The 25,416-nt window shown below is 40.3% G+C and overlaps 1 protein-coding gene across 1 annotated transcript; it reads right to left on the bottom strand.

Annotated features, from left to right (window-relative positions):
* Positions 1–1,631: 1,631 nt before the first annotated feature.
* PCDHB1 (protocadherin beta 1) lies at positions 1,632–4,088 on the bottom strand. The gene has a single exon (XM_047731078.1). It carries the CDS (start codon positions 4,086–4,088, stop codon positions 1,632–1,634), a length of 2,457 nt encoding a protein of 818 aa, XP_047587034.1.
* Positions 4,089–25,416: the final 21,328 nt, after the last annotated feature.

Here is a 25,416-nt window from a genome sequence, read left to right as displayed (position 1 = left end):
AGAAACCTTAACAAGATTTGAGAAACTTATACTTAAGATCATATAGCATATACAGTTATAAAGAAATACTTATTTTGGTCAAAATGTGTTCATGTGGATAATTCCAGTTTTAAAAAAATGCTTTTCATCCCAGATAAAGGGTTTGCTGAACACCAAAATAAATAATAACATTGGATTATAACCCAAATAATAAAATATATACCCATGAGTCTATATATTAAAAAAATAACTACATAATGAATAAGTGGAGGAGAAAGGAAAAGTTTTTCTTGAAGAAGAATTTCAATTAATTAATGTAAAAGGAATCATGGAAATAGAAAATTATCATTCTAATGGCACAGTGTTAATTGCCATAGGAAATATCCAGTAATGGATACTCAAATTAGCAGGCAAAAGTTTAAGGAGAAACATGATATTTGCATAATTTCAAAGTGTCTCTTACCAAGTATTTATTAATTACAAGAAAAAACAGTAACTTTATAGTGCAGAAACTTTACAGATATTATCTTAACCAAGTGACGGAAATTAATATCACCTTAGCACTATTTTTATATGTTAAGTATAACTGTATACTTAAAAATGTTTAACATAGCAAATTTTATGTTGCTTTTAACCACAATTTTATATAAAGATTAATATTACTGCTAAGTAGGACACATTGACATCAGGTACCCCAATAATGATGCACTGAGAAGGATACAGTATCATTTCTGTCTTCCCAATAATGCATAACATAAATCTAATCTGAAGAAGACAAAGGCAATCTCAAACTGAGGGACATGCTTGTTAACTAAGCTTATTTTGGTAACCATTTCACAATACATGTGAGTCAAGTCATTATGCCATATACCTTGAATTTACACAGTACTATATGTCAGTTATATATCAATAAAACTGAAAAATTGAAAAATCAAATCTGGTAATATCTGACAATGTATCTTTCCTTAAGGCTACTTAATTGGTATTCATGATCACTTTTTTCCTTTATATCTTTTTTATTTTATAGTTGTGTGCTAGCACTTCTTAACTACAGTAAGCCTAATTTATTTTCCCTCATCTACCTTTCATTCCCCACATTCAAATAACTTCTCTCTGATAAGGAATGAAATAGACTTTAGTGTATAAAGAGAGGTTTGAGACTTGCCTAAGGCCCTAAACAACCATTAAGAAATCACCTGTAACTTACTTTTGGGAAACATTCCTGAACTGAATCTCTTTGGTCTTATATCTGCCTTTACTTACCTTCTCAAATAAGTCAATCCTTTTTTTTTCTTTACCTTTCCTTCCATCTGATTACCTATAAGGACCACCATTCACCAGGCATTTGCATTGTTAAGAATGATGGCAGGCAAGATGTTGAGTCAAAGATGATCTCCACATACTGAGAGGCAAAAATCTAAAATTTCTGAGGGATAATAAAATATATTTCTGCTTCTCAAATCTAATTGCTTCCTGATGTATCAAAACTAGGACCTGGTTTTCATCCCTATGCATACATAACCATCTAATGGAAAATAATTTAAAGGCAAAATAACAGGATATCTTTATGGAACTAAGCATTTCTAGGGCCAGGACTAATGAACTTTTGGGAGAGACATAAATAACGCCTACATATAGCTCATGAGTAAAAACTACATACTGTTGTCAGGTACTTGGCCATGGTCCTCTGACCCCTGAGACCTATTCCTATTACAGTCTGGTGGTAAACGGGAGCCAGCTTCTGTTTTTGTCTCTCCAGTGCCATGCGGGAAGGGGAAGTTGGGCATAAAGCGTTTAAGAAACCGAAACTCACTATTGCTGGTGCCAGTGGCTGAGCACATTTCATAGGGACACGGTTGAGATAACGATCCATTGGCCCCTCTTTGTACCAGGTTGTTAGGGAAATTACAGTCATCATAGAAATGCTCTTGAACTGTGAACTTTTCTCTGTATTTAACCTTCTGGTAGATGTGTATACCAAAGATCACTGTGACAGAGAGGAGAAAGAGAAAGGAAAGCACAGCCAGAGAAATGACCAAATATTTAGTGGATGGATTTACCCTTGTAGGATTCTTGGAAGGATCCCGGAACTGCAGATAGGGTTCAGAAAAACCATCTACCAGTAAGATGTTGAGTGAGGCAGTAGTGGAAAGAGCTGGTTGGCCATGATCCTGAACAAGAATGATCAGTTTCTGAATCATGGGGTCTCTTTCAGATATCTGCCGCAATGTACGGATTTCCCCATTTTGTTGTTGAACAGAGAATAACCCAGGGTCAGTGGCCTTAAGGAGATGATATGAAAGCCAAGAATTCTGACCTGAGTCACCATCCACAGCCACTACCTTGGTCACCAGGAAGCCTGCATCCGCAGACCTGGGCACCAGGTCGTTGCAGGGTAAGGTGCCATTCTGCAGTGGGTACAAGATCATTGGGCGGTTGTCATTGTCATCCAGAACAACCACCCTGACAGTAACCTGGCTACTCAGTGAGAGGAAGCCCCCATCAGTTGCCTTTACCACAAACTGAAAATTTTGAATGGCCTCATAATCCATGGTTCTCAGTGCATAGAGCTTCCCATTGTCTGAATTTATGGAGATGTAAGCAAAGACTGATAAATCTCCACTTTGTGGAGGCAGCAGAGTATATGTTACTTGGGCATTCTCACCCAAATCTAGATCCTCAGCGTGAACTTTGCCAATAAAAATTGCTGGGCTGTTGTTTTCTCGAACAGTCAAAATGTAGGAGTCTTCCTGAAATACTGGGGGATTGTCATTAATGTCAGCTATTAACAGCTCAATCACAGTTTCTGTGAACAGACTGGGTGGTCCAGTATCCATGGCAACAACAGTGATGTTGTAGCCCGAAACCTCTTCCCGATCCAAGCCTCTGTCAGTAACCAATGAGTAAGAATTCCGGAAAGTCGGTTTGACCACAAAAGGAAGGTCTTCTCTGAGGAAACAGGTGATTTTTCCTCCCACCCGAACATCCCGGTCTCGAATAGAGAAAAGGGCCACTACAGTTTGTAGCGGGGAGTCCTCAGGGAGAGGACTGGACACAGAGGAAACGGTCACCTCAGGAGGATTGTCATTAACATCCACCACTTCTACCAGGACTTTGCTGTGGGCAGAGAGGCCCCCTCCATCGGTGGCTTGAATGTCAATATCATATGTTTCAATAGCTTCAAAATCTAGGGGCCCCCTCAGTCGAACCTCTCCAGTGTGAGAGTCAACCTGAAATGTTTGGAGAACTGCTTCTGGGTTTTGAGCCAAGGAATAAGTTATTTCTTTGTTGGAGCCCTCGTCCAGGTCTGTGGCACTCACAGTGGCCACCAAGGAACCGTTGGCGCTATTTTCCAGTACCTGAGTGCGGTACACCAGCCTAGAGAACTGAGGCACGTGGTCATTGACATCCAGAACCTCCACGCGGATGTGCGCGATGCCCGACTTGGGTGGGGACCCGCCATCCACCGCCGTAATTGTCAAGTTGACTTCAGGCTGGTCCTCTCTGTCCAAGGGCTTATCCAGGACCAGCTCAGCATATTTGGGCCCATGGCTGCGAAAGCGGGTGTGCAGGTGGAAATATGCATTGCGGCTCAAGGTGTAATTTTGAAGACCATTGAGGCCCACGTCCAGATCCTGGGCGCTCTGCAGAGGAAAACGTGAACCCAGGGGCGTGCTCTCTGGAATCTTTAAAAGCGGCTCCTTGTTCAGGAAAATTGGGGCATTGTCATTGATATCAAATACCCTGACCTCAACCCGAAAGGACTGCAGCGGCTCCATCAGGACTATTTCAAAGTGCAGGACGCACGGGTCAGCTTTGCCACACAGTGACTCCCTATCCAGTTTCTCCTTCACGAACAGATCCCCGGTCTTACGGTGGAGACGGAAATGCAGTTTGTTGCCTTCGGAAACAAGCCGCGCCCCGCGCGCAGCCAGCCTCCCTACCTCCAGCCCCAGGTCCTTAGCCACATTAGCCACAAACGAACCACTCTCCATCTCTTCCGCCACTGAATAGCGGATGGTGGCCGCACTCCCCACAGATACGCACAACATAAAGAGAAGAGACCCTACTTGCCTGCTCCGCAGGAGTTTTCTGTGCGCCACCGCCATCCGTTCTCACAGGCGCACTCTAGCAGCAGCCACCCACCACCTGTTGCGGATAGACTTCACTTTTCTGCCAACAGGTTGCTGCAACTGCGGCGGCAGTCAGCTTTGCCCGTCTCCAACCGCAGCGCCACCAAGGGCTAGCCGCGCCCGGTGAGCTGTTTTGCACTTGAAAGAAAATTTGCATTGAGCAACTCAACTCCCCAGTCTACCTAGTGTATTAATAGGTATATTCTCATTCCGGAGATTAGGTAGAGGATGCAAGTTGTTGCCGAAGCAACGGCTGACTCTAACCCGCCTTTTAATTCCCTTTCAGAGAAACAGTCCTTGGGAATTAAGAAGCCAATGAGGAGACTCACTCAAGCTGAAGTCACCTGTCTGCGAGGCGGCTAGGGCCACTGCAGCAACCGGCAAAGCTCGAGTAAGCAAGCTACTTTGCATACTCCGCACAGTCCGCCCTGAGATTAAGGGAGAAGCAAAAAGATCCTGGAGCCAAATGAACGGCTGCGAGGGGCGGGGAACTAGAGAAAGTGATAGGTAGGAAAAAGAAAAGAGCCAGATGTTTCTTTCAGGAACCTGGTATCCAGTAGATATATTGATAGGGTAACTGGCCAACTAGGCTCTTGATTTGCCAAATCTACTCCTTTCCCAAAACTCTCAAACACTCAGGAAGCAGGGCTTGAAATTTAGGATTATGATGGCAGTAATATTTACTGTGTTGTTTACCCGCATTATTTAATTTAATCCTTGCAACAACTCTATGAAGTCCACATTAGTATTTCTTTTTTTTACAGGTAAAGAAACTGAGACTGGATATATTATGTCACTCTCCCAAGATCCCCTACTGAATAAATATTAGAGAAGGAATTCAATTAATTTTGTCTGACTCCAGAGTCTATGCTGTTAATAAGTATATTATTCTGCTTCCCTGATAACATAGTGGACAAATGAAATGAAGACGTTTGGCTTTGGATTTGAAAGGAAATAAGAGACTACTTACATATCCTGAAAATGACTAGATAGAAATTTGGGAGATACTTGTTCAGAGTTTCCTTTACAACCATAGGATCATGGAATGTTTAAGAATGATAAGCCACCTCAAAAAAGATTCCTCAATCTCCATTACAAATCTTAACATTTGGCTTGAGTGTGCATCTCTAAACAATTTAATTTTATCTCTTAAAAAGCTGCATATCAAAGTGTATACAATGAAATGTATGGACGGTAATATTTTTTACTATGGTAAAAAAAATAATAATAACATTTATAGTAGAGGGGCGCCTAGGTGGCTCCGTGGGTTAAGCCTCTGCCTTCGGCTCAGGTCATGATCTCAGGATTCCTGGATCAAGCCCCACATCAGGCTCTCTGCTCACCGGGGAGCCTACTTCCCCCTCCCCCCTGCCTGCCTCTCTGCCTACTTGTCATACCTGTCAAATAAATAAATAAAGTCTTTTTAAAAAAGTTTATAGTGGATAATCTTTTCAATCTAGTTTCTTACCTTCAGTATGTAGCTCAAGGTGAGACTGACATTGTGTTTAATTCTCATTCATCCATTCCATTGCTATGGAGAATTCCAGAGTATTGTCAATACCCTTTGGCTACAGAGCATCAGGAACTCACCTGTCATTAAACAGAATTGTATTTTCTGACTTAGCGGAACAAGAGAGACTGCACGCCCCAGATAATCATGAGACAGCTTGGTAAAAGGGTGTTAGAAAGGACTTAGGGTATTTAATCTCATGCAAGGTGACTTTGGGCGGGGGGGGGGTGGGTGGTAAAGCAGGACTCTACTCTGGATGGGATGCGGTCAGAAATGGAGTTGATAACTATGGTCAAGTGTATTAATAATTCTCAGAAGGTAAGAGAAAGGAAGTAAAGCTGTGACTTGCAAACAAGATGTAACTGACATATCAGCCAGGATAGAAACATATTGCATCAATTTTTGTGGATTGGACGGTGTTCTTTTTTGTCTGTATGTTTTTAAAGATTTATTTTATTTATTTATTCGGCAGACAGAGATCACAAGTGGGCGAGAGGCAGGCAGAGAGAGAGGAGGAAGCAGGCTCCCCACAGAGCAGAGAGCCCGATGCGGGGCTCGATCCCAGGACCCTGGGAGCCGAAGGCTGGGAGCCAAAGGCAGCGGCTTAATCCACGGAGCCACCCAGGCGCCCCTTTGTGTGTATTTAGACAGGATTATGGTATGCTCTTGTTTTAAATTTGATCCATCACAGTCACATACTGGCCTTGTGTAATGTTGGTGTTCTATGAAATTATTTTTGTTCAATAGGGGAACACCATCGCCCAGCTTGGAGCATCAGGCCAGCAGCTAGCTGTCAGATGTTGCTTTTGCCTTTTTCAGTATAAATATAGCAAACTCATTTAGCCATTCTATTGAGAATTGCTGCTGTCCATAGCAGTATGCCCTTGTATACGTCACTTTGTGAACATGTACACATATTTTGGGTGAGGGGGTGTATACTCAGAGGAGGCACTGCTGTCATAGGGTATGTTCTTTTCAGCTTTCCTTCATATGCCCAAAGTTGCTAAGAGGTAGTACCAATCTATAATCTGATCAGCAGTCTAATCTCCAGGTGTTGAAATTCTTACCAACACCTAGCATTCCTCATCTTTTTAAAGTGCTATCTCAGGGTGGGTGTAATTACATTTCTCTGTTGATTAATTATTGATGAAGTAGGACACTTTAATTTGTCTTTAGTCACCTGGTTATCCTTTGGGTGGGGGTACGGTTGTTTGGGTCTCATGCCCATTTTTCCCACTGGATCATACCTTTTTTCTATTGATTTGTAGCTCTTCATATATTCTGAGTATGAGTCCTGAATATAATAAGTGAGAGAATAAGAAATGATTACCTTTAGTTAATATATGTCTACAGAGTTTTTGTTTAAAAAGGAGGTATTTCTCCCAGTGATTCACACATTAGGCAGAAGCTTATGGCATCTTAGGGAATCTTTTTAAAAATTGAGATATAATTGACATGTAACATAATAGATATGATATCAGTTTCCAAAGTACAACATAATGATTTGGTATTTGTATATATTAAGAAATGATCATCAGAAGGTAAGTCTAGTTAGCATCTATGACCACATGGAATTAAAATTTTTTTCTTGTGATGGGAACTTTTTAAAATGTATTTTATTTTCAATGTTTTTTTAAGATTTTATCTGTTTGTCAGAGCAAGAGAGAGAGCAAGAGAGCAAAAGCTGGGGAAGCAGCAGGTATAAGGAGAAGCAGGCTCCCCAACGAGCAGAGAGACTGATTCAGAACTCAGTCCCAGGACCCTGGGATCATGACCGGAGCTGAAGGCAGAAACTTAACTGACTGAGCCAGCCAGTTGTCCCTAATTCCAGTATGGTTAACAGTGTGGGTGCACTCATCACAATACATGCCCTCCTTGGCCCCCATCACTGAGTTCACTCAACTCCACACACCTGCCCAGCTGAGAACTTTTAGGATCTGTTCCCTTAGCAATTTTCAAATATACAATAGAGTATTAACTATAGTCACCACTGAGAAAGTCTTAATACAATCACTTTTCAGGATGCCTGGGTGGCTCAGTCAGTTAAGCCGCTGCCTTCGGCTCAGGTAATGATCGAGTCCCACATTGGGCTCCTTACTCAGTGGGGAGCCTGCTTCTCTCTCTGCCTCTGCCTGCCACTTTGTCTGCTTGTGCTCTCTCTGACAAATAAATAAATAAAATCTTTTTAAAAAAATACAATCACTTTTCAAATAATTCATTCCAAAGCCATAAATTTTAAATATTAAAAAAAATTTATATTTTTTAAGACTCCCAGTCTTGGGGCGCCTGGGTGGCTCAGTGGGTTAAGCCGCTGCCTTCGGCTCAGGTCATGATCCCAGGGTCCTGGGTTCGAGTCCCACATTGGGCTTTCTGCTCAGCGGGGAGCCTGCTTCCTCCTCTCTCTGCCTACTTGTGATTTCTCTCTGTCAAATAAATAAAGAAAATCTTTAAAAAAAAAAAAAAAGACTCCCAGTCTTAAATTTGTAATTTGTTACAGCAGTCCTAGAAACTAATACACAGCATAAACTAAGTTGTGGCTTAAAATGTGCTCTAATAATTGGGCTTGCCCTCTTGTTCTTCTGCCACCTTGATAAAAACACTCTGTATAGCCCACTGACCCAAGGATGAGGACAGAACAGCACTAGACACAGCCTGCATACTAAAGTCAAGCACAGCTGATCTCAGCCTAAATCTGCTGACCCCCATATGCATGAGTGGGAATTAATGTTGTTTTGAGTTACTAAGTTTTGAGGTGTTTTGTTACACTGTTCCACATGACAATAGCTCACTGACACAATATGTAAACATTTAATTTTGTTATGAGTTACTTGCAGACATTATGACATATCATCCCTAAATACCTCAACATGGGCATTTTCCCACATAAGTTCACATACAATTATCATACTTGGGAAATTTAACATGAATATAATACTAATATGTAACATATATTCCATATTCTAACTTCCTTAATTATTCCAATATTGCCTTTTGTGGTTATTTTAAAAAACCCAGAATACAATCAAGGATTGCACATTGCATTTAATTGTCATGTTTTCCCTGTTTTCCTTTAAACTGCAACAATTTAAGGAAAACATTCTTTTTTTTTTTTAAAGATTTTATTTATGTACCTGACAGACAGAGATTACAAGTAGGCAGAGAGGCAGTCAGAGAGAGGAGGAAGCAGGCTCCCTGCTGAGCAGAGAGCCCGATGGGGGGGGGGGGGCTCCATCCCGGAACCCTGGGATCATGACCTGAGCTGAAGGCAGAGGCTTTAACCCACTGAGCCACCCAGGCGCCCCAAGGAAAACATTCTTTAAAAGATTTTATTTTGGGGGGTAAGATCTTTGTAAGATCTTTTTTTTAAAGATTTTATTTATTTATTTGAGTTAGAGAGAGCGAAGAGGAAGAGAGCACGCGGGAGAAGCAGACTCCCTGCTGAGCAGAGAGTCCATTACAGGGCTCCATGCCAGGACACTGAGATCATGACCTTAGCCAAAGGGAGATGCTTAAAGGACTGAGTCACCCAGATGCCCCTAAAGAAAGCATTTTTTAAAAATTGCTTTTATTTATTTGACACAGAGAGAGATCACAAGTAGGCAGAGAGGCAGGCGGGGGTGGGGGGTGGGGGGTAGGTGGGGGGAAGCAGTCTCCCTGCTGAGCAGAGAGCACAATGCGGGCCTCCATCCTCAGACACTGAGATCGTGACTGGAGCCTATGGCAGAGGCTTGCAACCCACTGAGCCACCCAGGTGCCCCTTCCCGCCCCCCGGCTTTTTTTTTTTTTTTTTAAGATTTTGTTTATTTATTTGAGAGAGAGAGAGAGAGATCACAGGTAGTCAGAGGCAGGCAGAGAGAAGGGGGAATCAGGCTCCCTGCTGAGCAGAGAGCCCAATATGGGGCTTGATCCCAGGACCTTGAGACCATGACCTGAGCCGAAGACAGAGGCTTAACTCTCTGAGCCACCCAGGTACCCCTAGGAAAGCATTTTTTATAAATTATTTCTTTTTCATGATACCATCCTTTGAAAGTATCATTTTACAGATATTCCTCAATTTGGAATTGTCATTGTGTCTTCATGATTAAATTCCAGTGAAATATTTTGGTGACTTTATATCCTTTTCAATGCATCACATTAGGAGGTATATAATGTCATTTATCCCATTACAGGTGATATTAAGTTTGATAATTTGGTTATAAAATAGCTTACATCAAATTTCTCTATTGGAAAAGTACCTTTTAATTCTTTTCATAATTAATTAGTTATCTGGGGAGAGATGCTTCAAAACTATGTGAATATGCTGTTTCCAAAACAATTATTTGGTGTTTCCCAACATACATGGGTGATACTTGGCTAAATTATTACATACACACATACTTATATATATGTAATCATAGTAATTATACTTTTAATTCATTAATGCAGGTTTCTTCCTTCCCACCCCCAAGCTGTATTTGTACTAGCCTTGTACCAAACTGAGAATCTTTGCTTCCCAACACTATCAATGTATTTACTTATTATCTAAATCTTATATTATATGGTACTTTTACTGTAAGATCCAATAATCGCTCTCCTTATTATTCACCCAAAGGAGATGAAAACTTATGTCCATGCAAAGCTCTGCGCACAAATGTTTAGAACAGCTCTAGTCATAATTGCTAAAACTTGGAGGAAACCAAGATGTCCTTTAGTTATGTCTTTGGTTGCTTCCAAGTTTGGGCAATAATGATTTAAGCTGTGTAAAAACCCATATTCAGCATTTTGTGTGGATAAGTTTTCAACTCCGTTGGGTATATACCAGGGAGCATGACTGCTGGATCATATGGTAAAGAGAATGCATAGTTTTGTAAGAAACTGCCAAAATACCTTCCAAAGTGGTTGTACTATATTGCATTCTCACAAACAATGAATAAGAGTCCCTGTTGTCCCATGTGCTCACCAGCGTTTGGTGTTTTCAGGGTTGTGGATTTCGGTCATTATAATAAGTATGTAGTAGCATCTTATGGTTGTTTTAATTTGTATTTTCCTGAGGACATATGATGTGGAGCATCTTTTTATATGTTTATTTGCCATCTTTACGTCTTTATATAGGTGAAAAGCCTGTTAAGGTTTTTGTCTCATTTTTTGCTGGGTTGTTTTTTATTGCTGAGTTTTATGAATTTTTGCATATTTTGAATATTTATGAATCTTGGTCATTTATCAGATATGTTTCTTGCAAATATTTTCTCCCAATTTGTGCCTTGTGCTTCTGTTGTCTTGAAAGTGTCTTTTGCAGATAGGAAATTTTTATTTTTTTTTATTTTTTTTTTAAAGATTTTATTTATTTATTTGACAGAGAGAAATCACAAGTAGGCAGAGAGGCAGGCAGAGAGAGAGGAGGAAGCAGGCTCCCTGCTGAGCAGAAAGCCCGATGTGGGGATCGAACCCAGGACCTGGGATCATGACCTGAGCCGAAGGCAGCGGCTTAACCCACTGAGCCACCCAGGCGCCCCTGCAGATAGGAAATTTTTAATTTAATTTAATTTTTTAAAGATTTATCTATTGTTTTGAGAAGGAGACAGAGAGGGCTGCGGGGAGAGAGAGAAAGAGAATCCTGAAGCAGACTCCCCACCAATCGAGGAGTCTGACACAGGGTTCAATCTCAAGATCCTGAGATTACCACCCAAGCCAAAACCAAGAATAGGATGCTCAACTGACTGAGCCACCCAGGAGCCCCCCAATTTTTTTATTTTAATGAAGTCAGGCTAATCAATTATTTCTTTCATGGGTCATAACTTTGGTATTGTATCTAAAAGTTTATCTCCATACCCAAGAATATCTAGATTTCTGTTATTTTCTACAAGTTTTATAGTTTTGTAATTATATTTAGGTCTTTCTTCCTTTTTTTTTTTTTTTTTAAGAGAGAGAGCACCCACGTGTGCATGGGGTGGGGGCAGAGATAGAGATAGAAAAAGAATCTAAGCAGGCTCCATACCCAGCACAGAGCCTGATGTGGGGCTTGATCTCATGACCTGGAGATAATGACCTGAGCTGAAATCAAAAATCAGAAGTTCAATCAACTGAGCCACCCAGGTGCCCCAATTTCCCTTTTTTCAGATAATTTTTATGAAGGGTATAAGGTCTATATCTAGATTCATTTGTTTGGTTGCTTGGGGCTGCAGAAGAGATTGCAGTGGTTGTTCCAGGAGGGGGCAGGATGAAAAGCAGCCCCATCCCAGCAACTGGATATATGGGATCACCAGCTTCAGAAAATTAAGAGGGCCAGGAGTAGCCTAGTTAGAGGAAGAATGTAACTTATTAAGGTTCCAAAGGGAAAATAAGTAGTTTACCTTTCAGGATCAATAGCTCAGTATGCTGGAACATCAACAAACAAACAAACAAAAGGCTCTGCTCTGGCTTTGCTACTCTAGGAACAAAAATGGGGGGTTGAGGACTAGGGAAAGGAGAAGATAAGAGGAAAGGCTAAGAGTGTGGCTGAGTCATCCTTAATACAAAACAAGTGAAGCAAGCCACTCAGGGAAAGAGACAATGAGAGAAAGCCTGCACATGTTGCTTAGAACCATTTGTTGCAAAGATTGTTTTTTCCATTGGATTGCCTCTGCTCCTTTATCAAAGATCAGTTGGCGATTTTTTAAGAGATTTCACTTATCTATTTTAGAGACAGAGAGAATACATGCAAATGGGGAGGGTGGTTGGAACAGAAGCAGAAGGAAAAGCAGACTCTGTGCCGAGTGCACAACCTGACATCAGCCGATACCCTGACACCAGGACCACGACTGGAACCAAAATCAAGAGTCAGACGCCCAACCAACTAACCCATCCTGGCACCCCAGTTGACATTTTAAAAAAGATTTTATTTATTTATTTGACGGGGGGGGGCAAGCAGGGGGAGTAGCAGGAGCCCTACATGTGCAAAGGCAGATGCCTAACGAACTGAGCACTCAGGCACCCCCAGTTGACTTAAGAAGATTTTATTTATTTATTTATTTGTTTGTTTGTTTGTTTATAGCATGAGCAAGGGGATGGACAGAGGGAGATGGAGAGACTCTCAAGCCAACTCTGTGCTGAGCATGGAGCCCCAGGCAGGGCTCAATCCCACAACCCTGAGATCATGACCTGAGTCAAAATCAAGAGTTAGGAGGCTTAACCAACTGAGCCATCCAGGTACTCCTCACTTGACTGTTTTTATGTGGGTCTATTTCTGGGCTATTTGTCTGTTTTTTTTTTGTTGTTGTTTTTTTGTTTTTTTGTTTTTGCCAAAACCACTTTGTCTTGATTACTGTAGCTTTATAATAAGTCTTCAAATTAGCCAGTGTCAGTCCTCTGACTTTGTTCTTTTTCAATATTCTGTTGACTCTTCTGGGTCTTTGACCTCTCCATATAAATTTAGAATCAGTTTGTCAATATCCACAAGAATATCCTGCTGGGATTTTTACTGAGATATTAACTCTACATCAAGTTGGGAAGGACTGACATCTTGCCAATATGGAGTCTTCCTATCCATGAACATGGAATATCTTTCCATTTATTTAGATTTCTTTTATTAGAATTTTAAAATTTTTCTCATATAGATCTTGTACATATTTTGTTAGACTTACACCTAAGTGTTCCATTTTGGGGGGGGTGCTACTGTAAGTGGTATTATGTTTTTATTTATTTAAAATTTTATTCATTCATCAAAGAGAGAGAGAGACCACATGTGAGCACAAGCAGGGGGAGTGCAGAGAGAGAAGGAACCCCATCCCCCACTGAGCAAGGAGCCTGATGTGGGGCTCAAGTCCAGGACCCTGGGATCATGACCTGAGCTGAAGGCAGATGCTCAACTGACTGAGCCACTCAGGTGTCCTAGTATTGTATTTTTAATTTTAAATTCCACTTGTTCTTTACTGCTATATAGGAAAATGATTATCTTTTTTATTTTTTTAAAGATTTTATTTATTTATTTGACAGAGAGAAATCACAAGTAGGCAGAGAGGCAGGCAGAGAGAGAGGAGGAAGCAGGCTCCCTGCTGAGCAGAAAGCCCGATGTGGGGCTTGAACCCAGGACCTGGGATCATGACCTGAGCCGAAGGCAGCAGCTTAACCCACTGAGCCACCCAGGCGCTCCTGATTATCTTTTTTATATGATCCTCATATTCTGCAAATTTCTATAATTACTTATTAGTTCCAGGAGTTTTTTGTTGAGACTTTTAGACTTTCTACATGCCTGTTCATGTAATCTGCCAACAGTTTTCTTTCTTTCTTCCTAAGCAGTATACATTTTGTTTCCTTTTCCAGACAATATTTTTTCCATGCAATGTTTAAAAGCAGTGGTGAGGGGTGCCTTGGTGGGTCAGTCAGTTAAGTGTCTGTCTTCAGCTTGGGTCATGACCTCAGGGTCCTGGGATCAAGCCCCACATTGAGTTCTCTGCTCACCAGGGAGTCTTCTTCTCCTTCTCCCTCTCCTTTTCCCCCAGCTTGTGTGTGCTCTTAAATAAATAAAATCTTAAAAAATAAATAAATAAATAAAAGCTGCAGTGAGAGGAAACAGTTTTGCCCTGTTCTCCACCTTAGTGGAAAGCCACAGAGAATTTTTAAGGTAGTAAAACTATTTTGTAAGATACTAATGGTAAATATAGATCATCATATATTTGTCAAAGTTCATGGAATGTACACCACGAATGAACCAAATGGACTTTGGGAGATAATGATGCATCACTCACACTGTTGGTTCATCTATTATAACAAATGCACTACTCTGCTTCAAGATGCTTATACTGAGGGAAGCCTGTACATGTTTGAGGGAAGGGAATATATGCAAACTCTGTAATTTGGGCTCAGTTTTCCCAGTGAATCAAAAACTGTGAATCAAAAACTGTTCTAAAAAAGTCTTTTAAAAAATATATATGTCAGGGCACCTGGGTGGCTTAGTGGGTTAAAGCCTCTGCCTTCAGCTCAGGTCATGATCTCAGGGTCCTGGGATCAAGCCCCGCATCGGGCACCTGCTCAGCGGCGAGCCTGCTTCCTCCTCTCTCCCTCTCTGCCTGCCTCTCTGCCTACTTGTGAGCTCTGTCAAATAAATAAATAAAATCTTTAATATATATATATATATATATATATACATACATATATATACACACACACACACACATACATATATGCCAAAGAATTTGGGAATTTGAATTACGCTATTACACGAGTGCCATTTTTGTTTGTTCATTTGTTTGAAAAATCTACTCAGGCAAGCCTGAGAAATCTAATTAGACTCATACTGGATAACAATTTTTTTTTACCCCATGTTCTATCCTATACAACTCTGTATTTCCTGATTATAAAACTAGATAAAAATCTATTCAAAATTTATGTAAAATGTGGCACTTATGTTTATTCATTTACCTTTACACCATACATTTGAATGCTTCTGAAACTGTTCTGAAAATTTTGTCACTATTTTCAACTTCTTTCAGAAAAAATACCCTACCTAACTAGAATATTGGAAAATCTCTCCATTTGTTGTTTCTATTATTGTATCCAAACTTCAAGTTGTCTTATAGTTGTATTATTTGTAATACTTACTGTTATATCATACTATATTAATATCTGGGATCCCCTCTAATTTTCTTTCATATATATACTCCTTAATCTGAAAAAAAAACCTGTCTATTTTTAGGAGCCAATGTATTTTGAAACACTGGGGTCACATCTGCTGTTACAGACTTTACTACTATTTTAGAATTCTTTTCTTCCAAGTGTCTTCTCATGCATTTTAGGTTTCTTATTCATTCTGGCAGGAACAGGAGGCTTCAGGGGTCCAGGAGTCCTTCTTAGGCAGCTTAGTGTACTGCAGCTGCTCTTGATCTACCATCTGTTGCTTTGAATGACAATACCTCTTATTGTTCACCATGTGCAGGTGCGTATAATGTTTCAGTCTTTCACAGTAACATAAGAAGACAGAATATAAACCAATACCACTTATAGTCCAGATTTATATTACATTCTTATTTTCAAGAGATGGCTTTCATGCACTTATTCATGCTTGTTTGTTTTCCAGGCTGACTGGTCGCATAGGTTACAGGTGTCTTTCCATGAAATTTGATGAGTGTTTTGGGAAACTTCCCAATTTAGTCAAATGAAGCCTAGGCTAGAGTGATAATTTTTCTCTTCATTAAACTCTGACCAATTTCTTCCTCTTACAATTGAAGTCAATTCACATAACAACCCTAAATCAGTACCTCAGTTTTTTATTGAAACTAATATTTTGAAAATGTTTTGTACCTTAAAAGAGAAATGATCATTATATTTTCTGTGTTGAGATACACAGAACAGTAGCCACATGGGTGGCTCAGTCCTTTGGTTCTGGTCATGATCCCAGGGTCTTATGTTTGAGTCCTGCATGGGACTCCCTGCTCAGCAGGAAGTCTGCTTCTCCTTCTGCCCCTTCCCCTGCTTTCTCTCTCTCTCTCTCTCTCTCTCAAAAAAATAAATAAACCTTTTTTAAAATCCGCAGAATAGCAAATGAGAAAATTATCTGTAAGAATACTAAATATTAACAGGGTTGGCTGAAGACAAGTGTACTTCCTGAATAGGCCTTTCCTTTCTGAGATTAACAAATTTATTCACTTAAGAATTTTACTTCAGGGGCACCTGGGTGGCTCAGTGGGTTAAAGCCTCTGCCTTTGGCTCAGGTCATGATCCCAGGGTTCTGGGATCGAGCCACACATCGAGCTCTGCTCAGCAGGGAGCTTACTTTCCTCTCTCTCTGCCTGCTTCTCTGCCTACTTGTGATCTCTGTCAAATCAATAAATAAAAATCTTTTTAAAAAAAGAATTTTATTTTACTCTCAACTTGCTAGAATTAACTTTATACTGTAATCCATACATGTGAACATGTAGTAAAACTCTGCCTATATAGCAGTCACTTATTTCAAAAGATGGAAAGAATGATATTAAACTAATTAGAAAGGAGAGTTTACAAATATACACATAGAAATTTGAGGGTTAGTTGCACTTTTGACTTTATAGCTTATTTATTAGCATTTTACTTCATTTTTATTTAAATTCAATTAATTAACATAATGTATTATTAGTTTCAGAGGTAGAGTTCAGTGATTCATCAGTCTTATACAATACCCAGTGCTTCTTACATCACGTGACCTCCTTAATGTCCATCACCCAGTTACTCCATCCCCATCCTCCCCTCCAGCAACACTCAGTCTGTTTCCTATGATTAAGCTTTTAAAAATATGTATCTAGGGGCGCCTGGGGGCTCAGTGGGTTAAAGCCTCTGCCTTCAGCTCAGGTCATGATCCCAGAGTCCTGGGATTGAGCCCCATGTCTAGCTTTCTGCTCAGCAGGGAGCCTGCTTCCCTTCCTCTCTCTCTCTGCCAGCCTCTCTGCCTACTTGTGATCTGTCAAATAAACAAATAAAATCTTTTTTAAAAATATGTATCTATTTTCTTACAATATTTTTATCAAAATAACAACACTTGGTGGTGCCTGGGTGGCTCAGTGGGTTAAAGCCTCTGCCTTCAGTTCAGGTCATGATCCCAGGGACCTGGGATCAAGCCCCACATTGGGTTCTCTGCTCAGCAGGGAGCCTGCTTCCTCCTCTCTCTCTCTGCCTGCTTCTCTGCCTACTTGTGATCTGTCTGTCAAATAAATAAATAAAATCTTTAAAAAAATAGCAACACTTGAATGAGGCATTTCATTATCTCTTTCTCCTGTTTTTTTTCTTGCTATCTATCAAAGAATCTCTACACACTTATCAACCTAAGAGGCTCTCCATCTGAGGTTGCATGTAATTCATAGTGATTTAATCATCACTATATGGAAGATACAAGGTAAAAAGCATAAAATACTTTATTTTACACTTTTAAATTTTATACACAAAGTAAAAACAATAAGCATACCAAAAAAAAATCCTATTATTTTCAACGGACAGCTTACATACTAGCAGGAAGAAAATGAGGGGGAGACCAAGTTTTACTGCTAGAATTCCTATTACTTCTTACCACATATAAATATAATTATACTTTTTGGGGGGCCTGGGTGGCTCAGTGGGTTAAGCCTCTGCCTTTGGCTCAGGTCATGAACTCAGGGTCCTGGGATCAAGCCCCACATCCTGTTCTCTGCTCACCAGGGAGTCTGTTTCCCCCTCTTTCTCTACCTACTTGTGATCTCTATGTCAAATAAATAAATAAAATCTTTTAAAATATTAAAAAAATAAATATAATTATACTTTTTTTCCTTCCAGAAGCTGAAATCAGAGCAGTTACTCTCAGCTATGCTTTCTTGATTGTATTTGGCTAAAAAGATAAAGCTTTTTAGTAAAATTTACTCTGTGAACATTTTAGCAAATATTTCTAAATTCCTATATATACAAGTATTTCTCAAATACGTATCTGAAAACAAGATGTGTTGGGAAAAATGCCTGGGAAATTCTCAGTCTATTTGCACATTATTTTCTATGATAGAAGTGAGAGATCACTCTGGAAATTCTTAATTCCCCTATACATCTTTACGGATTTTAATAGGCAGATCTCCCAAAAACCACTTCGGGTGGGGGGGCGTCTAAGATCCCAAACCTTTACAATTTGATTTTTAGAGTTTAGGGTCTTAATCCGAAGTCCTCAACTTTATCAAAAGCATTTTCCTATTCTACCACCAGGTGGCAGATGGATCCATTTTTTTGGAGCAGGAGTCCAACCCCGCCCTACCGGAAGTTGTCATGTAAAGGAACCCTCTTTGGCCACGCCTACAGTTCAGCACCCTGGACACGGACAGCGACACCGCCCAGTTTAGTCCCATGACTTGCTGCAGAGGTTTTCACCTGACAAAGGAATTGGCCAATCCCAACTTGTTCCAAGGGCCGCGTGACTAAGTTATAATGCCAGATATGGAGGGGGGTAAGAACCCTTTGGTTTTGGACACAGGCTGGGAGAAACCAGCCGATATTAAATAATATCCCCTATTGCAAAATGCCATCTTTTCTCTCTCTCACTACTCTTGGATTCTAAGCGCATGCTGTGAATCCTGTCTTTGTGTGTGTGACAGACATTAGATCATCCCACCTTGGTGTGTTGGTTTGTTCCAACAAAATGCGTAAGCCAGCAAAGGCGGTACAAAAGTCTGTGTGAGTTATGGCGGCCAATGCCTCATCTTGCACAAAGCTGCTTGTCAGTTTTCCTAAGAAACTAGCGTGAAGATAGACTGCTTTTTCCGCATTGTTTTCCTATTACTCTCGAAAATACAAACAGCAGCTGTCTTTGTTCACATGAAATGACTATTTCAGGCAAAGAGACTGGATTGAAGCACAAGTGTGCTTAAGAAGTGATGGTTTAGGTGTTATGTTTCCAGTTGCTTAGCAACAAATTAGACAAAAAGAGCATGTTTGCAGGTTTTAATTCGTGTATCAAAATGGCAAAACTCAAGGGCAAATGAAAATGGGCTCGGGACAGCATAACTTTAACTGTCAGTAGGAATTAGAATCAGTCTAATTAAATCTCAGTTCTGAGGCAGCAGGTAGGGCTAAACAGGAACGTATCTATTTAAGATGCACCAACAGGCTAAATTAGACTTAGTTTTAGCTGTAATTTATTTATGTTTAACCAATTTCTTTCTTTCCCACTTTGTTTTGGCGATGATAATTCACATCTTTAACCAGCAGAGGGCGAATTGGCTGCGTCTTTCGCCCCTAAGTCACTCCCTCCTCTCGCCCCCCTTCCCCCACCCCTCCTCCCCTTGCCCCAGAGAAATTAATTTACTAGGCTCCTCAAATATACACCAGCTGAGGAAGGTGTGGCAGAAAGACATTTGCACACAGATCTTGGCAGAGTGCCCGCCCTGTCACCCTTGGATCTGTGGCTGCTCTTGTGTCTCCTTGCTGGGGGCTGCAGAGGGGATTGCAGTAGTTGTTCCAGGAGGGGGCAGGATGAAAAGCAGCCCCATCCCAGCAACTGATATATGGGATCACTAGCTTCAGAGAATTAAGAGGGCCAGGAGTAGCCTAGTTAGAGGAGGAATGTAACTTATGAAGATTCCAAAGGGAAAAGAAGCAGTTTACCTTTCAGGATCAATAGCTCAGTATGCTGGATCAACAAACAAACAAAAAAAGGCTCTGCTCTGGCTTTGCTACTCTAGGAACAAAAATGGGGGGTTGAGGGCTAGGGAAAGGAGAAGATGAGAGGAAAGACTAAGAGTGTGGCTGAGTCATCTTTAATACAAAACAAGTGAAGCAAGCTACTCAGGGAGAGAGACAATGAGTGAAAGCCTGCCAGGACACAGGGCAGAGCAATAGAGCATGCTGCACAGAGTTAATTTATTGTTGGGAAGAGCCCTCCGCATTCTGGACAAACAGGCTACCTGCTCCACAGAGGCGTTTTACCAAGTCTTGTAGGATTTTGCAGACTCTCCTTGGGCAAGGGGCCAGAAATCCCATTAATTAGACGTGTTCTTTCTCCTGTATATATTTATGTCTCAGAATTCCTCTAACTCAGTTTAATTCAGTAAAATTAATTTTTCCTGGAGGTCATTAAACTAAGTTTTATGTGGCATTGCATTTTCTCTCCTTCAAACATTAAATTTCTGTAAAGCTTATTTTTAAAGGACACCATTGCATTAATAAATTCAACTCTTGGGGTGCCTGGGTGTCTCAGTTGGTAAGTGTCTGCCTTCAGCTCAGGTCAGGATCCCAGGGTCCTGGGATGGAGCCCTGCATCAGGCTCCCTGCTCAGTGGGGAGCCTGCTTCTTCTTCTCCCACTCCCCATGCTTGTGTTCCCTCTCTAACACTCTGTCAAATAAATAAGTAAAATCTTTTATAAATAAATAAATAAATAATAAATTCAACTCTTGAGAGTGTGTGAAACTCTTAAAGTTGGCTATGGCAGGGGGCAAGAGGAGGATGTTTTAAGAAGATAGATTAACACCTTTCAGAAAGCATGATTTGACTCAAAATTCCATGATTAATCTTAGAGATGAATTGCACTTTGATGGTGTGTTGAATGTCTGTCTTTGTAGCATTCTCTCTCTACATGAGCACTGATAATATACATTTCTTTTTGTTTTTTTTTTCCCTTAGATTTTATTTATTTATTTGTCAGAGAGAAAGCACAAGGAGGGGGAGCAGCAGGCAGAGCAGGCAGAGAGAGAAGCAGGCTCCCCATTGAGCAAGGAGCTGTGATGCAGGACTCCACCCCAGGATGCTGGGATCATGACTTGAGCTGAAGGCAGCTGCTTAACCGACTGAGCCACCCAGGCATCCCTGGTAATATAAATTTTCTATGCATATAACAAGTTTCACTCATGTTGCACCAGGAGCCAAATGAGTCCTTAAAATTGACTATATAATGATAATATAATTATAATCTTTCCATGAAAGTTAAAATTATCTTAAAAAAAAAACCCAAGTAAAAAAATAAATAAATTAAATTAAATTTAAAAACCCAAGTAGTAAGTCAGCAAACAAGCAGGTAATAAAAAGGAACACCCTAATAGCCAGCAAGCATATGAAAAGGTTTTCAACATCATTAATTATCAAAGAAATGGAATTTTAAATGACAATAAAATGCCTTTACCCACCCAAGATAATGGCTTAATTAATTAATAATAAAACATGACACTTTCAAGTGTTGGAAAGGATTGGACAAGTTCAACTATCACACACTCTGGTAAAGTGTAAGCTGGTACAATCACTCTGGAAACCTGGGAGCATTTAGTCTAGTATCTTATAGTATACCCTACAACTCAATAATGGCACTCTTAGATACATACTCAACAGAAATGCTTACATGTGCATAAAAAAGACATGTACAAGAATGCTCATCATAGGGGCGCCTGGGTGGCTCAGTGGGTTAAGCCTCTGCCTTCAGCTCAGGTCATGATCCCAGAGTCCTGGGATCGAACCCTGCATCTGGCTCTCTGCTCGGCGGGGAGCCTGCTTCCCCCTCTCTCTCTCTGCCTGCCTCTCTGCCTACTTGTGATCTCCATCTGTCAAATAAATAAATAAACTCTTTTTTTTTTTAAAGATTTTATTTATTTATTTGTCAGAGAGAGAGGGGGAGAGAGAGCAAGCACAGGCAGACAGAATGGCAGGCAGAGGCAGAGGGAGAAGCAGGCTCCCTGATGAGCAAGGAGCCCGATGTGGGACTCGATCCCAGGACGCCGGGATCATGACCTGAGCCGAAGGCAGCTGCTTAACCAACTGAGCCACCCAGGTGTCCCAATAAATAAACTCTTAAAAAAAAAAAAGAAGAATGCTCATCATAGCTCAAATTTGGAAGCACCCCAAATGTATCTCAATACTAGCATGGAAAAGATATTATCACCAAAAATAGAAATATATACAACATGACATTTTTAAAGACTTCTCCTATAGCAACATTATGTATAAATCTCACAAACATAATGTTCAGTAGAAAAAAATCAGAAACCGAAGAAAACATTTTATATGATTCTATTATATAAAGCTCAATAACTGAAAAGAACAGTTATTCTGATTAAAGTCAGAATAGTGGTTCTATTTGGTGGAGATAGAGACTAGCAGGGAGCTCAAGGGAGGCTTCACAGGAATTGGTAATATCCTAGTTCTTGATCTGGATGATGGTTACAGGTGTGTTCACTCTGTGAAAATCTATTGAGCTATACACTATGTTTGTATGTGTTAATTATATTACACTGCAATAACAACAACCAAAGAAAAACACAAGACAGATCATTTTGTGCTTACATTTAAAATCATTCAGTGTCTTCCCATTACACTGAGAGCATGATGTAAATTCCTTAATTTATCTACAAGGCCCTGAATAAATTAATAATTTTTAATCTCTTATTAACCACCTGCTCCTTCCACTATCACACTTGAATTACTCTGACTTTTTGTCAGTGTCTAGAACATGTCAATCTCTTTTCAATCTTGGGGCCTTTGGACTTGCTGTTTCCCTCCGGGAATGAATGATTGCCAGCTCTTTTCATGACATGCTCCTTTTAACGCTTCCACTCTCAGATTAGTAACATCTTGTTAGAGAAGCTTTCTTTGACTCTCCTATCAAAAGCTCCTATGACGTACCTGGGTGGCTCAGTCCTTAACCGTCTGCCTTCTGCTCAGGGGAGCCTGCTTCTCCCTTTCCCACTCCCTCTGTTGTGTTGTCTCTCTCGCTGTGTCTCTGTCAAATAAATAAATTTTTTTAAAGATTTTATTTATTTATTTGACAGACAGAGATCACAAGTATGCAGAGAGGCAGGCAGAGAGAGAGGAGGAAGCAGGCTCCCCGCTGAGCAGAGAACCCGATGCGGGGCTCGATCCCAGGACCCTGAGATCATGACCTGAGCCGAAGGCAGAGGCTTTAACCCACTGAGCCACCCAGGTGTCCCCTAAATTTTTTTTAATCTAAAAGAAAAAGCACCTGTGATACTATTCTATGTGCTGCTATAACAAAGTACCACAAACTTAGTGGCTTTAAACAACACATCTATTATCTTAGACTTCTGGCAGTCAGAAGTCCAAAATGTGTCTCACGGGACTAAAATCGAGGTATCAGCAGGAATACTTTCCTTCTGGATGCAGTAGAGGGGAACCCATCCCCTTGCCTGTGCCAGCTTTTACAGGCTGCCTGCCTGTCTGGGCAGGTGGCCCCTTCTCCCACAGGTCCTCAAAGTCAGCTGTCCAGCAGCTTCAAATCTGACTTTGACACTTTCTCCCCTGCCTCTCTTCTCCACTCTTGTGATAATGCTGGGTCCACCAGGGGGATACTCCAGGATGATCTCTTGACATCAAGGTCAGCTGACTTGTAACTGTAATTCCCACTTGTTATGTGATATAACATATTTACAATTCTGGACATATCTTTCAAGGGACAATATTCTGCTTTCCCCTGTCCCCCTTGACTTTTTTGTAGGACAACATCTTGTTTATTTCCTTAAAAGCACTCATCACAATTTTTAATTGTTTTGTCCATTTTCTTGTTCGCTTGTCCACTCTAATGTAAATTCTAAGACAGCACAGACCTGATCTGTCTTGCTAGCCACTGTTTCCCCAGTGCTTAGCCTAATGTCTGGTGCACTGTAGGAGTTCAAAAAGTCTTAGTGGAAAGAATAAATAGATGATTATGATTTTAGGCTTATGTTTTGACATTTAACAGCTCTGTTTGGTCTTTGTCTTTCCTTCTCATATAAAAATATAAATTGCATCTTGGCAAGAGGGGAATTTCTGGGGGAATTACAGCATCAATTTTTCAAACTCTTTATCATACTAGCTTGCTGTAAAAAATAATGCCCACAGATAAAAGCCCATATATGTCTCATACATATCTTCATTTCTTTTTTGTACTTACAAGGATAGTCTATAAGTTAACTTCCCCTGGAATATAGCATATCGCAGGGGTCATGCCACTGAAGAAAAGATCATCAAGGATGAAAAGTTGTAATTCTTTGTTATAATGTTAGGAAAATGTGGTACAAAGGGCTCTAAGTCTGATCCTAGGATACAGTTATGAAGATATCATCAGAGAATCATTGTTTATCTGTTTTACCAGGTTTATACTATCAGATACCAAAGGTTTTTTTTTTAATACTTGGTGATTCATTTATTCAAGAAATATTTATTTATTGACAAACCATAAGAGACTCTTAATCTAACAAAACAAACTGAGGGCTGCTGAGGGTTGCTGGGGGTGTGGGGAGGTAGGAAGAGGGTGGTTGGGTTATGGCCATTGGGGAGGGTATGTGCTATGGTGAGTGCTGTGAAATGTGTAAGTCTGATGATTCACAGACCTGTAACCCTGGGGCAAATAATACATTATAGGTTAATAAAAATAATTTTTAAAAAAGAAATATTTATTGATCATCTATTAAGTATCCAGTTAATAGGCTTTTAGGCTCTGAGTACACAGTATGAATAATACAAAATCCCTATGTTTAGGGTGTCTACAAATTGATATATAATATTATGTGAAATATGGCAAGTTTTATAAAGAAGAAAGGTTTTGAATGGTTATTTGATTTATGTTATGAAAAGAAAATTCTGGTTGTTGTCTGAATGGAAGAAGGGAAACCAGTTAGAATGTCAGTGCAGGAAAATAGGTGGAAAACAATGGTAGTTCAAAATAAGATGATCATACTGGAGTCAATAAAAATTGGCTGGACTTGAGACACATTTTCAAGATAAAATTTACATGGTTTGATGATGCATCTGGATGTGGTTGGTGGTGCCATTTACTGATATGGGGAAAGTCAGGGTTAATTTCAGAATGGCCAATCAAGACTTCTGTACACATTAAATTTCAAAGGCTTGTTAAAGTTATAAATTACATTGATAGGGCAATTGAATATTTGGGTCTGGGGAGTTAGGGGAGATGGCACACCTAGAAATAGGAATTTTAGAGTAAAGATTAGGAAAACTATAATTAAAGCAATGAAACTGGATGAGATCACATAAGAAATTAGTGAAGATAGTGAAGATTGGCCAGTCGTAGGGGTGCCTGGGTGGCTCAGTAGGTTAAAGTCTCTGCCTTCAGCTTGGGTCATGGTCCCAGGGTCCTGGGATTGAGTCCCGCATCGGGCTCTCTGCTCGGTGGGGGGCCTGCTTCCTCCTCTCTTTCTGCCTGCTTCTCTACCTGCTTGTGATCTCTGTCTGTCAAATAAATAAATAAAATCTTTAAAAAAAAATTGGCCAGTCGTAGGACACTTCAACACTTAGAGGTCTAGAAAATGAGAAGCTAGCCAATAAGACTCAGGGGGAGTAGCCAGTGTGGTAAGAGGAAATCCAGAAGAGAATGTGCCCTGAAAGTCATGTGGAAGAACTTTCAAGAAGGAGCAAGGACA

This window comes from Lutra lutra, chromosome 5, assembly GCF_902655055.1.
Source record: "Lutra lutra chromosome 5, mLutLut1.2, whole genome shotgun sequence".
Classification (NCBI taxonomy): domain Eukaryota; kingdom Metazoa; phylum Chordata; class Mammalia; order Carnivora; family Mustelidae; genus Lutra; species Lutra lutra.
Note: the sequence above shows the minus strand (reverse complement) of the source record. Positions and strands in the feature narration are given on the sequence as shown.